The sequence below is a fragment of the Ascidia mentula genome, chromosome 6 (genome assembly GCF_947561715.1).
Source record: "Ascidia mentula chromosome 6, kaAscMent1.1, whole genome shotgun sequence".
In the NCBI taxonomy this organism is placed as follows: domain Eukaryota; kingdom Metazoa; phylum Chordata; class Ascidiacea; order Phlebobranchia; family Ascidiidae; genus Ascidia; species Ascidia mentula.
Genome location: NC_138571.1, coordinates 20,709,845 through 20,723,661, shown reverse-complemented (window position 1 = coordinate 20,723,661; position 13,817 = coordinate 20,709,845). Strand labels below are relative to the sequence as shown.

Sequence of the window (13,817 nt, the reverse complement as noted above, 5' to 3'; positions counted from 1 at the left end):
TGCCGGTCAATGTTCAGTAATATTACACAAAAAATCACATGCTTAATGGAATCAATGTATATTTCCCTTGTATTATACCAGACTGATCATGTTTAAACAAGTGCTTTTTGTGTAGGCAACATACATATTATTAAACTTTATTACATTCGTTTTATGATTTTAAGTGTTACGTGTTTTACATGGTAAGACGGAATCGTCCAACTATACAGGATCTCACAGCGAGGTTCGATTAACAAGTGTTCATCTCTAGTAAACACACGAAAGCCCACTTTTACTCCTACATACACCAGGGACTTACAAAGACGTTCTCGTCCGGTGAGGTGACAACACAGAGACTGTTGAGTCCCATCGACCCGATCTTCTGGGCATCGCGGTTGCTGTTCTTGAAATATTCGATCGCGTTTGGTTTCACAACGAACCCCTGAATAATGGCGGGAAAACAAGAAACACACATGTTGTGTAGTAGATTTGTATAAAATACAGTCATTGTTTACATTAAATAACAAAAAAATGTAAATACAATACTTTGCTTTATAGAGATGGAAGTTCAATGCTGTTTCAAATCAGCAGTTGAGTTATGGCTCCGATCTTACTTACATCATTTTCACGAAGTAGTGTTGTCCCACTGTTTGTCCAAATATACTTAAAGGCTTGTCTTTTTTTGTGCTGCAAGCAAGTGTTGAATAATTTTCGGTTTTGTCTTGTCAAACTTTCTGTCATGAAAACATTTTGCAGGTTGAAAGTTGTTTCTTTGGAGTTAGGGAAATGCAGATTTGATTTGTTAAAAATATTTAATTCTTGATTTTCCTTAAGATAAACTTTCAGTTATCAGTGGGGATTATTTTGATGAGCTGCTTGTTGTTCTCACAGGTATTCTGTGTGAGATGCCAGATCAGTTTTTTGAATCAATACTCCCATGTGTTTGGCAATTGCAATTTGGTCGGTGCATTCTTCTTTAGTTTATGTTACTCAAAATATTTGTTTGCAAAAAAAAAACAGAAAACAACAACAGTTGAACTGAAAGAAAAAGTATTAAAATTGCGAACATACATATTTAAATGCATTCTCTCCTGCTATATTGTTCAAGGATATTTACTTCACTTTTGCTTCTTCAACATCTGTTTGCAATTTTAATACATTTTCTTTCAGTTCAACTGTTGTTGTTTTCTGTTTCTTTTACAAACAAATATTTTTAGCCAAAATTTTCCTATTCCAACCTTATTGAAATAGACCTGGGGACACTGTGGATGGTTTTGTCTTGTAGGGGTCTCATAAGTGCAGTTGGTGACTGTGGCCCTGGACTAGCTCGCAAACTAGCCAGGAACAGATATTTCCAACGTAAGTCAGTTGGGTACCCGTAACTGGGCATCAAACAATAGAGACGAACCACTGTGGAGCGCATTATGCCCAAACAACTGCTTAGTATCCAACTGTATCAAATCATATGGTTCGTTATGGCTCATATGCATTTTTCTTTACAATCAATTTTGTTTTTAACGAATTTGTACACAGTTTTTACTTCATGTATGGAGTTTAGGTCGGCATAAACTCAACGTGATAATAAACAGTTCAAATTAAAAACCTGCATTTTGCGGCTGTTCAGCAATTCATGATATCACGTTTATAAACACCGCTGGTTCTCATGTTTAGAAATGTTCACAACAGGTTTTTGTGATGAAACCTGTATAAGACAAACAATAAAAGTTAAACAGAAATTATATAAAAAAAAACAAAATGTTACATTATAAGATTAATGTAGCAGTTTAAATCTGGAGCTAAACAAGAATTTAACTCGACCACAAAAAGTGGAAAAACTCACTAAAGTCCGACGAAATGTTGGCAATACCGATGTCCATGTGAGTATTGTGGATGTCAACTGATGGAACTTAGTTTACATGAAAACATTTTGTTGCCACTTTTACAAACAACCTCATCCACATCAATTGCAAAAAGTTCAGGGTTCTCCAATTCTATTTTGTTCCAATTTGATGAAAGTTTTGAAAATAATTTGGATTCTTCTGTGAATTGGTCGAGATACCAAGCAACACTCATGTGATAGGATGGGTTTGTGTAGTAAGGCTTGCAATGAAAATCCATGAAAGCTTTATTCACGATCTGAACGACTTTATTCAGTTGTTGAATTGCAGGTTGCGCTGAAATCTGGAATTGTTTGCAAACAATAACAAACAATCTGATACCAAATCAAGACAAGAAATGCTGTCAAAAAAGTTTCACCCTTACCTTAAACCCACAAAATGATCTTGTTTTTTCATCGTTCACATAAATATTCAAATCATCAGATGATAATGTGATTGAAAATCTTCGAAACCGTTTTAAATTTTGTCTGAGACTTTCCACTCAAGGGTCTATGCAGTGGTGAGGTATGACATTAGTCCTTGAAATACTCACATGGAAATCATCCACAAGATGCCATGTCGATTCTATCAATTAATTCCCAAACATTTAAAACTGTACACAATAATTTAAGCAGATAATTTAATACCCTTTTCTCTGCTTTCGAGTGTTTTTTCAACGTTGAATTTAAATTCATCCAAACTTTTTTTAGGGTAAGGTATGTAAACATACGTTGCCCAATTTCCGTGCTCGTGGGGGAACGACCGGATTCGACTTCGGTGTTCCTGGGGTTTCAACGACTTGGTGTCTCCAAACAATGAAGAAATAGCTTGCGGTAAAGGCAAATTTACTTTGGTGCCAGCTTGATCTACTTGCGTAAATTGCTCGTCGTTATCGCTAAAATCAGAATCACTGCCGTAAGCGTCACAAAGCGAAGCAAAGGCCGCCATTTTGACCAGAAATCAGTTTAAAACCGGCACCTTTAATCAAATATGAGGGAAAGCACCCGAAAAACCATTGAAGTGTGCAAACGTCAACATCGGTATGAAATGCAACAGGGGGCAAACTTTGTTTCCCCTTACAATTACTAAACAGCTAAACTGTACTGACTGCAGTGGAAACATCACTGTTCGTTGGCGAGTTACTTTAATGGCGCGTTTGTAATGCTAGAAAGTGACCACGTGGTGCCGCTGTGCGTACATTTTCATCCCAGTGTTACGAACGGGAGACACTTAAACCACCTCACGGATGGGCGAAACGGGATTTCTCCGTTTCATGCGTGGCTACTCAACATTAGTTTTCACGAAGACTTTGCAATATTATAACTCTAATATTAAGTTTGTTTACGCAAAAACGTTGTTACACACTAAAGTCCCGTTTACAATACAGACGATTCCGTGTTTGTTTTATTGTGCGCGCATGCTGAGTTGTGCTGGGATGGGATGTGCCGGTCTGTGCTAGGATGTGCTCGCTTTTGCTCGACGAGCATAAATTCGGGCACAGTTGGGCACATTTCGGCACACATTAATGCGAGAGTGCAAGGCGACTGCTTAAAAGGAGAGGACATATATTATTTTAGTGGTGGTTGTGTGATGTGACCGCGTTTGACATGTGAGCGATTGTTTTGAGAAATGGTGCCGTAACTGCATTACAAAGCGGTGTGTAGAACGGCGTCTAAGCGGGATGCTGCTGTAAAAAACCATTGGTTCAATTATACCATCTTTGTTTTCATAATCTGTGCTGTTTGGTTCAACATACTGTAGTGTTACCTTGCGTCGTAAAAATTACGTAAAACTATGTAAAACAGTACATGCTTTTTGTTGAAGAATACGTACAGCCAATAGCAACAACTTCAATTTGTACTTATAATAACGCTGGCGGGGCTGAGAAATGCAAGGCAAGATTGACATCCTTAAAAAAATTATCAACGTAACTTGTCACTTTCACTTGTCGGTTTCGTGTTCATTACAGGGAAATCCCCGTAGTCGTGCTCGATTATTTCAGTAGTGTAAACACCGTGTGTCCCAGACTGTGCTGTGCCGTGCCAGACTGTGTTCGTGTGTAAACGGGCCTTAATAGGGGAGATAGCATAAGACTGAATGATGAATTGTGGGATTAACCTATATTCAATATATGCTTATATTTAGCAACATTCATCCGTTTAAAATATGCGTTCAAATATACGTCATTAAATATACGTCACGAAAACCAAATTAATTGATTGAACTAGTGGTTATGCACACAGCGCCTGACCCGAATGGGTGATGATCATTAACAATTTCGATAAGAGTTAATTAAATAAAATTCATTACGCCTTTTGAAAATGGTTTCGTCGTTTCGTCATCTTCATAAACAATTGCAATTAACGGTTAAAGTTTATTGAAACAAATGAACGGATATCAGTAGGTTGAGGTTTTGCCAGTAGATACGAAGCTTTGAACTCAGTGTACAGAGCTTTTAATAAACAGAGGAATATTTTTGAGAAAAAAATACATCGCAAACTCATTTTCGGAAATATATATGAGATAAAACTATTAATATTGCTATTTTTGTTCAGCTTAAAGGTGGTGGAAGTACATTGTGTTTCTGGTTTAAGAAGAAGCCTCTTCGGTTCCGGTGTCTTGCTGTCGCGTTCCGCTGATCTGTTGAATGCAAGAGTGTGTTATGTTCTGTGTGCTGTGTAAAAGTATAAGTGGAGTTTCAGAGCGCGTTTCAGAGTGCAAGACATTTAGTTTTTGTCGCAGCATCAAAATGAATGCAATTCGTTGATGGGGAAGAAATTGTTTAAATTTGGACGAATATTGGGTGAGATAGCATATGACTGAATGATGAATTGTGGGACATTAAACCTATTCAATATATACTTATATTTGGCAACCTTCATCCGTTTGAAATATACGTCATCAAATGTACGTCACGTAAACCAAAATAATTGATTGAAATAATGGCTATGCACACAGCGTCTGTCCCGAATGGGTGATGATCATTAATAATTTCAGTTGGAGTTAATTAAACCAAAAATCATCATGCCTTCTGAAAATAGTTTCGTCGTTTCGTCATCTTCACAAACAATTGCAATTAACGGTTAAAGTTTATTGAAACAAATGAACAGATATCAGTAGGTTGTGGTTTTTCCAGTAGATACGAAGCTTTGAACTCAGTGTACAGAGCTTTTTATAAATAGAGGAATAAGTTGATTTACGGAGATTCGTTGATTTCTAATTGAGGGGTTGGATGAAATTTTATTGCAAAACGCATGCGATGTGATTACAACGTAACATACCATCACTTTGGTAATATGGTTATTGGGTTGGAAATATCCATGGAGAGACAGAATTCCTTTTTCTAATCGAAGCTAGGTTTTATTATTAAAGTATTACTTGCAAATTATTCAAATCCTGAAGGTTTACTCGCAGTACCGAAATGAATGCAATGCAGTTAATCGGTCGGCAATGTGTGAATTTAGTCGAGAAAACGATGGCGCAGAAACCTTTCAAAAGATTTTGAAGCAATTAAAGCTTTTACTTCTTTAAACGCATCATCGCGTGATACAATGTTGTCGGATTTAAATTGTAAAATGTCTAAAGTAATTGTATGTTGTGTTCTATATTCAGGGTGATGTTCTGAGAGGTGTTTAGGCGCGCTTGCATCACATTTATCGTTGAATGGAACAATCGTTTTGCGTCACATGATTTCGCAAAACAATTTGGTGAACGTGATATTTTGTTCAGCTTAAATAGGTGGTTGTGCGTACGTTGTGTTTCTGGTTGAATTGGTAACCTCTCCAGTTCCGGTGTCTTGCTGTCGCATTCCGCTAATCTGTTGAATGCAAGAGTGTGTTATGTTCTGTGTGATGGGTGAAGGTATTAGTGGAATTTCGGAACGCATTTGCGATGAAAACACGGGAAACGCAGTGTGACGCGTGGGGTTAGCGATCAGTCAAATAATGAACACGTTATAATGTTGCCGTGTACAAACAACATCTATGATTTATAGAGAAGGTTCGATTGAACACATTGTGAAATCAAAAGTAACATGATTTAATGGTTTCCTAATAAATTACATCACTCATAATAGTTACTGCACTCACATGGAATTCAATGTTTTATTAAATAAATAAATTTAATTGAGAATGTACAGTGATTTGAGCCAGATGGTGCGTATGTAGTGTTTCGGCCACAATGGTGCGACCGTCAGAGTCAGAAACGGAATTAAGAATTCGAAGATTGTGGGAGTTTGGAAGAACTGCGACACCCCCGCAGGCTGGGCCTTTTGGAGGTGTCGAGTTTTAAGAGGGTGGGGCCATAAGTCGGACTTCCACAGGGATTCCGGTTGCGAGAATGAATTTCTTGTGGGCAAAAATGTCAAAGTTTAAAGAGGAAAGGTACCGGCACAGGACCAGCAATGTGTGAATTTAGTCGAGAAAACGATGGCGCAGAAACCTTTCAAAAGATGCGCGTTTGCAACACATTTAGTTTTTGTCACAGCACCAAAATGAATGTAATTCGTTGATGGGGAAGAAATGATTTAAATTTAGACGATTAATAGGGGAGATAGCATAAGACTGATTGATGAATTGTGGGACATTAAACCTTTTCAATATATGCTTATAATTAGCAAACTTCATCAATTTGAAATAAGCGTCATGAAATGTACGTCGCGAGAAGCAAAGTAATTGATTGCACACAGCGTCTGTCCCGAATGGGTGATGGTCATTAACAATTTAAGTTGCAGTTAATTGAACCCGAAATTTCGTCGTTTCGTCATCTTTATAAACAATTGTAAATTAGAGCTTATTGAAACAAATGAACAGATATCAGAAGGTTGTGGTTTTGCAGTTGATACGAAGCTTTGAATTCAGTGTACAGAGCTTTTTATGACAAAGGAATATTTTTGTGATAAAAAAATATCGCAAACCGATTTTCGGAAAGATATACGAGATAAAACTATTATTATTGCGATTTTTAATTTGGTTTAAACCTTTAAATTACTTGTTTACTTGTAGCGTATGTTCTTTCATTTTATGTAGCAATGATGTTAAAGTATTATTTGCAAGCTTTCCTGCTTTGTTATCTGCAATGCAAGAATCAATGCAATTCGTTGATAGGTAAGCTGCGTTTCAAATTTACCAAATAAAATTTTTATATACTGCTTATAAGTCCACTAAATATTTCGTTTCCACAGCAACGTGTGACACAAAGTTATCAGATTTAAATCACTCAATTTCAAAAGTAATCTGCCCACCCAACTGCTTGAGACAATATTCGGATTTGTGTGGAAGTGATGATTACGCCTCTGGTCCCCTTTGTCTGGCTGCAATGCATGCAGGACTGATGGACAGTAAGTTACAGTGACAGTACCCTGGCATGTTTACCGGATTTTCTTTGGTATGAACTCAAACCCAATATTTTAGATGATGGAGGCTACTTTGAAGTATACAAAAGTGATCCAATACATGAATATAAAGGATTGGACAGGAACGGAGTGAGAAGCAAATCTTGTTCGTTTGCAAAATGGTCGTACACATTTGAAAGTAAGCTATACTCCGGGTAGCTTTTGGTTAGAATAAGTAATTACTATTTATGTAAATATAGTGAAATGTAGCACGACAGGAAACAGTGAGTTTTCTGTAACTGATGTATTTTGTCCACCTGGTTGTTCGTCCAACTACGTCTGTGGAACAAATTCGTACAACAAGAATTCCTCGGTTTGTGCCTCTGCCATTCACGCTGGTATCTTGTCGCGTAAGTTGGTGTAATTAACACTTTGTGGTTTGTTTGAATCAATCATGAATATTTTCAGGAAGTGGAGGATACGTGACGTTTTATTCTAGAAACGGAAGACGCTCATTTATTGGTTCGACCAAGGGTGGTGTAACCAGCAAATCGTGTGGTTCATCAAGTCAATACTTTTCGTTCACTCGTAAGTTAACAAAAAGCCTTCTAACAGATAAACAGGGATTGAAAGTGAAAAGAAGTGATAAACGAAATAACGCTTGTTTTCCAATATTTCAGATGAAGATTGTTTGAGAACTTGTTCTAACAACGGTGAATGTTTGTCTGGAGCTAACGACCAACATTGTTCTTGCAACCCCGGGTTGATCGGGTCAGACTGTGAAATAGGTAAGAAATTGCCCTGAAAGCTGGAATATTTGGCACTAAGAGAAATGTGCCAAGTAAATCGTAAACGATTTGAAAGTGCAAATTACGCTTTAAAAATAATACGCTACAACTCACATTGATTCTGGCGCCAATCTTTTCTTAGCTGACGTCAACCAACAGGAAGAAACTGTTAATTATTTCATGTTGTAATGTTTTTCCTGTTTAAGCAGCAGAATATTTGATAGTTCTGAATTTTCGGCCTTACGAAATTTCACTTATAGCCGTGTTGAAGGTGCTGTTCTTAATGAAGTTCATGCCTCGCGTTTACTTCGGAGCTAAATGCCACTCAGTATGTGACAGTCCACTGAAATTGATCGTAATTATCATATTCAGATATAAACGAATGCGCGAATGTAATGCACAACTGTCATCAACATGCAACTTGCATCAACACCGTCGGCAGTTTTCAATGTTCTTGCAACGCAAACTACACCGGAGATGGCATTGATTGTTGTAAGTTTGACGTCGTTTTTACAATATACAAATACAGGGATTCCAACCTCCAGGCCACGAACCGGTTAGAGTCCGTGATGCATTTGTAACCAGTCAGTAGAAAATCGAAAAATAATGGCATGTTTTGAGGAATGCCACATTCTAACTGTGGTTATAATCGAATTACAGACAAAATAAACTACTTTTTACGCAACCTATTACACTATAGTGTGCTGTAGGGCTGTGAAGTCAACTCTTTCCTTGGAGTAAGAATGCAAATTCAGATCATGAAACTTGATTCCTTTTTAGATCCAGATTTCTGTGCACAAAATCCTGGTATTTGCCAGAACAATGGAACTTGCATGGATACAAAAACCTCCTACAATTGTTCATGTGCCCACGGGTACAGCGGATCACATTGCGAAAAAGGTAAGATTTTGTAGTTTTGTGTTTGATTTCTTGTTTGGATGAAAGGAATGCAATTTATTAACAATGTTTATGCAAAAGACTTGAAAATGCCAGGTAAATTCTGCCTAAAAATAATACGCTACAACTCATATTGATTCTGGCGACTATATATTCTTAGCTGACGTCAACCAACAGGAAGAAACTGTTACTTATTTCATGTTGTATTGTTTTTCATGTTTAAGCAGCAGAATATTTGATAGTTCTGAATTTTCGGCCTTACGAACTTTCACTTATAGCAGTGTTGAAGGTGCTGTTCTTAATGAAGTTCATGCCTCGCGTTTACTTCGGAGCTAAATGCCACTCAGTATGTGACAGTCCACTGAAATTGATCGTAATTATCATATTCAGATATAAACGAATGCGCGAATGTAATGCACAACTGTCATCAACATGCAACTTGCATCAACACCGTCGGCAGTTTTCAATGTTCTTGCAACGCAAACTACACCGGAGATGGCATTGATTGTTGTAAGTTTGACGTCGTTTTTACAATATACAAATACAGGGATTCCAACCTCCGGGCCGCGAACCGGTTTGAGTCCGTGATGCATTTGTAACCGGTCAGTAGAAAAAAAGAGAAAATTTAATGTCATTAATTTGAGGATGCCACATGCTGTCCTACATGACAACCAGCTAAACGAAAATGCCTCGCGTGCCTGACTGTAAATATCATTGAAATACGGACTAAATAAAACCCACTTTTAAACAATCTATCACCGTAGTGTGTGTAGGGCCGTGAAGTCAACTCTTCCCTGGAAGTAAGAATGCAAATTCAGATCATGAAACTTGATTCCTTTTTAGATCCAGATTTCTGTGCACAAAATCCTGGTATTTGCCAGAACAATGGAACTTGCATGGATACAAAAACCTCCTACAATTGTTCATGTGCCCACGGGTACAGCGGATCACATTGCGATATAGGTAAGATTTTTTAGTATTGTGTTTAATTTCTCCTTTGGATGAAAGAAATGCAATTTATTAACAATGTTCATGGTGTTCGAAACATAGGCTCGTTTCCAACCTGCAAGGACGCGTTACAAAACGGCCTTAACGTAAGCGGAGTCTACAATTTAACTTCTCCTCTGACTTTCCAGGGATTTTGCGACATGGATGGTGGAGCTTGGCTGGTAAGTTTGCCTCTCGAGGCTGAAACTGTATCCTAAGTTTAATGGTTGGGAAGCGTTCGGTGGTCGTTTACATGACAAGTAATTGTCTGAACACCTTACCTTGGTTATGATAAATACCAGGTGTTCCAGCGTCGTTATGATGGATCTTTGAGTTTCGATAGAGATTGGGTGGATTACAAAAATGGGTTTGGGGATCTAACAAAAGAATTTTGGATGGGTTTGTATTCCAATAAAGCAATCCTTAACTAAACGTCTTACAAGTTTAAATACAAACTTACAACTGCTGTGAAATTTTGAATAATAGTTGGTTTTAAATTTAATGCATCAACTGAACATTTACTGAGTGTTACAACTTGCGCACACCGAGTTAAATATACAGGCCTACCAAGCAAAACGTTTCAAGCAAGCTTCGTAACAATCCTAGTGCCAATATAACAGTATCAGTTAATCCAATTTAAATTCCAGTGTTTTCAGCAATATTATTACAACCAACAAATTTAACAGGTTTGGAGAAACTGCATCAAATCACCAGTGCGTCCACTAGATGTCGCCTTCGTGTTGACCTTCAGGATTTTTCCGGAGGTCAAGGTTTTGCCGAGTATAGGTAAGACTATAACGTATTTAACGTTTTCAAATTAATGCCATTGTTCCAACGATAATTTACCCGATGCTGCCATGTCGTCATAACTAACAAAATCTTAAAAGTCATTAGGGAAATACCCCCCTTATTACGTCAGATTCACAAAATTCGTGTTTGAAGTTTGAAGCAACACAGAATATTCTTGCTGTGTTTCAATGTATTTACTCGGTTCGGAATAATTATGAAACAAAAAATTTAGATACCGCACACACATAGGGATTGTAATCAACTCGTAACGACCCCACATCACCGGTCTTGAGGTTTGCGCGATCGCTTGGTCGCGGATTGCCGGGACTGAGCTCAGTGGGGCTCGGATTGGGTCGAACGTCACCTTTTTGCGCAGTTCAAGCGAAATTAACCACGGTCAAACCGTTTGACAATTGATGGCAGCAATTCAGTGAATATTAGTGCTGTGTCCCGCATAGATATATGGGATGAAAAGATTATTATATTCTCCATCTAACACCCATGCATAATCCATGGTTTGAAATTTCGATTTTCTGCCCAACATGCTCGGCTCCCAATGTTTCGAATGAGGCAACAAAAATCCCGTAATCGCGACGTGTGAGACGCTGACACAACTTGATTGTCAGTGTATAAGTTGTATAGTGTAAACACTCTGTGTTCTCTTTGCCCACCCCTGGGTTAGCTGCTGGTCGTTGCGTGGTTGATTGGATATTGTTGGGTCTCTATGCAAGAAAATGGGTGCATTGGCCTGCAGAGTTAATTCCTTGGCCAGTGGTTCTTATCCGGTGGGAAATTTTAGGGTTGTAGGTGGATAATTGGTCGGCACCGAAATACACAAAAGTAGTTGTAAACGAAATATAATGATCTGTATTCACTGTGTGTTGTACACTTATTGGTAATTGGTAATGCCATGCGGTAGAAAAAGTTAAAAAAGTATAACAGATATAACGAAAATACAATAATTAAATTCTTAGTTAAAAAATGTAAATACCAGTGGGAAATAAGGATTCCGTTTACACTGGAAGTAGGAAATGAGATAAAAAAGGTTAAGAACCACTTAAAAAAGGTTAAGGAAAATCTGTTGCCCAGACGAGTTTATGCGGTCGTTGTTGCCCAAGTCCTTGTGGTAAAATCTTGAGTGCCAAGTACTGACCTTTGCCAAAACGTTGCATCTTGACTGGAAAGTTAGAATTATCCGCTTTGTTCTTCAGCTACAATAAAGCCTCCTTGTAATCCTCCAGTCGTTTGTGAACTTAAAGTTGAAAAATAACTGGGTTTCCTTCTGAAAACTTCCAATCCCACTCTGTGTTTATTGCTTAGTTGACAAATAATTATCCCACACAACACAACACAATGTATGACACATGTCGTTTATTACGTCATAAAGGGTTTTATGTTGAACAATAATTTCCATGAGCAACAAACCAATGTAAGCGGATTGATTTAAAACAACAAATTATCCGTTGTTATTTAAATTACTTTGCATTAAATTAAACATTATGACATTGTTCTTTTCAGTACTTTCAGCATTGGCGATGAAGGAAGTTCTTACACAATTACTATATCCGGATATTCGGGGAACATATCAGATTCCATGGCTGATGGTTGGTCCCACAGTCTAAACGGGATAGGATTTTCAACACGCAGCAGAGACCATGATACGTGAGTAATAATGATACAACGTGTCTGATTATATTTCTGTTTTACTAACGAAGTAAATCGAGTTGAGTCAAAAAACATAAAAAGCATTTCTTCAAATAGTTGATTTTCGTTGACAAAGTTAACCGCCCACCCTAAATCAACAATTGTAAAAATCAATTGCTCTGAAACAGGGGGTTGCGTTAAAGTTTTAGTTAAACACAAATTTTAACTGAGTTTAAATAAGTTGTAACACAGAGTTGTTGACAACCGACTTAATTATAATTGCAGGTATCCAGGAAATTGTGCTGCAAACCATGGTGGAGCTTGGTGGTATCGTAGATGTTCAAATGCCCGCCTCAATGGTCCGTGGTCGAGAACTTCTACTGGTAGCAACACTATGAGTTGGTATTATTGGAAAAACTCACATGGCGGAATTATGAGTTCTAAGATGAAAGTGAAATGCGAATAATTGTTGGGGAGGTTTAAAGTGACGAAAATTAACATTGCGTCGTTAGTTACCATGGCAACGTTGTGTTGATTTACAATTATTGACAGACATTGTAAATACTTTCACCTGTTTTGATAAAGGCTTTAAATCGTAAATAACAGGAAAGCAATTATACCGAACCGAATTTATTCCACAAATCCTTACAATTTTTGTGTTAAAAGCGAACTTCACCTTTCTGCATGTTTGTTATTATCATGGTATTTGTAGGGCGTTACTTAAAACGTCTACACAAATAATAACACTGCCGTATATCTGACTCCTGATAAAAAGGCTGCTATCAAACCCAAAGTCAACGATCAGTTTAATACATAATAAACAAGCGCACGAGGACTAACAATAACACGTTACAAACCACGCGTACAAAAAGTCTCTGTCCTATATGTCCTTTGTCCTCTGTCCCTTCGTATCTTTTTTACGCAAAAGACATGTGACCTATATAGAAAATGCATACCGGGTTATTTGAGTTCGGATTACCACGTGACACATTTGAAAAGGCGGCTTGTTGCTGGAAGTGTCAACGAACGAATAGCACGTTCGCCGTAAATGAGTTAAACTTGGTTTACAGCGTGATTATTATCCGACGTTAATAAAAAAACGGTTGATGCCTGAAAAACACAACATAATAATTGCAAATATGACGTCGACACTACATATTATTACATTTTGTGCGTTTCGGATGCCACTTCTTCCATAGAATTATGTCAACGTGTCAATTAGATATTGACAACATATTCCGCTTTATCATTCCTTGTATATCATGTCGTTGTTGCAAAATCACATGCAACCGTTTCCATGCTTTATGTTGATAATCCATGTAAATATAAACATTGATCCATCAGATTTGACAGTTGATTTCTGATTGGAAGATGTCAGAAAATTTGATTCAGTTCAGTTCGACTTTCTCTGATAAACCCCAAAAATGCATTCACGCCAATTCACCGCTAACATTTGCAGAAATGCGCGGATATCGCGGCGCCATTTCTCCGACTTATGGGAAAGGTTTTATGTGAGGGTAAATT

The 13,817-nt window shown here is 37.6% G+C and overlaps 1 protein-coding gene and 1 pseudogene across 1 annotated transcript; one reads left to right on the top strand and one right to left on the bottom strand.

Moving 5' to 3' along the window:
* The window catches only part of LOC145907427 (unconventional myosin-X-like), a 63,560-nt pseudogene extending 60,756 nt beyond the window's left edge, over nucleotides 1–2,804 (bottom strand).
* Nucleotides 2,805–6,863: 4,059 nt separating this feature from the next.
* Nucleotides 6,864–10,078, top strand: LOC145907426 (uncharacterized). The gene is made up of 11 exons (XM_082994839.1): nucleotides 6,864–6,961; nucleotides 7,039–7,194; nucleotides 7,268–7,387; nucleotides 7,449–7,598; nucleotides 7,657–7,776; nucleotides 7,869–7,976; nucleotides 8,349–8,468; nucleotides 8,757–8,876; nucleotides 9,264–9,383; nucleotides 9,717–9,836; nucleotides 9,924–10,078. The coding sequence occupies exons 1-11, from the start codon at nucleotides 6,886–6,888 to the stop codon at nucleotides 10,076–10,078; spliced, it is 1,365 nt and encodes a 454-aa protein (XP_082850965.1). The 5' UTR covers nucleotides 6,864–6,885.
* Nucleotides 10,079–13,817: the final 3,739 nt, after the last annotated feature.

Excerpts from the sequence above, each read along its gene's own strand:
- LOC145907426 (XM_082994839.1), top strand. The coding sequence starts at position 6,886 with ATGATGTTAAAGTATTATTTGCAAGCTTTCCTGCTTTGTTATCTGCAA. Across the intron at positions 7,777-7,868 it reads TCAATACTTTTCGTTCACTC|ATGAAGATTGTTTGAGAACT; the intron begins GTAAGTTAACAA and ends CCAATATTTCAG. Across the intron at positions 9,837-9,923 it reads CGGATCACATTGCGATATAG|GCTCGTTTCCAACCTGCAAG; the intron begins GTAAGATTTTTT and ends TTCGAAACATAG.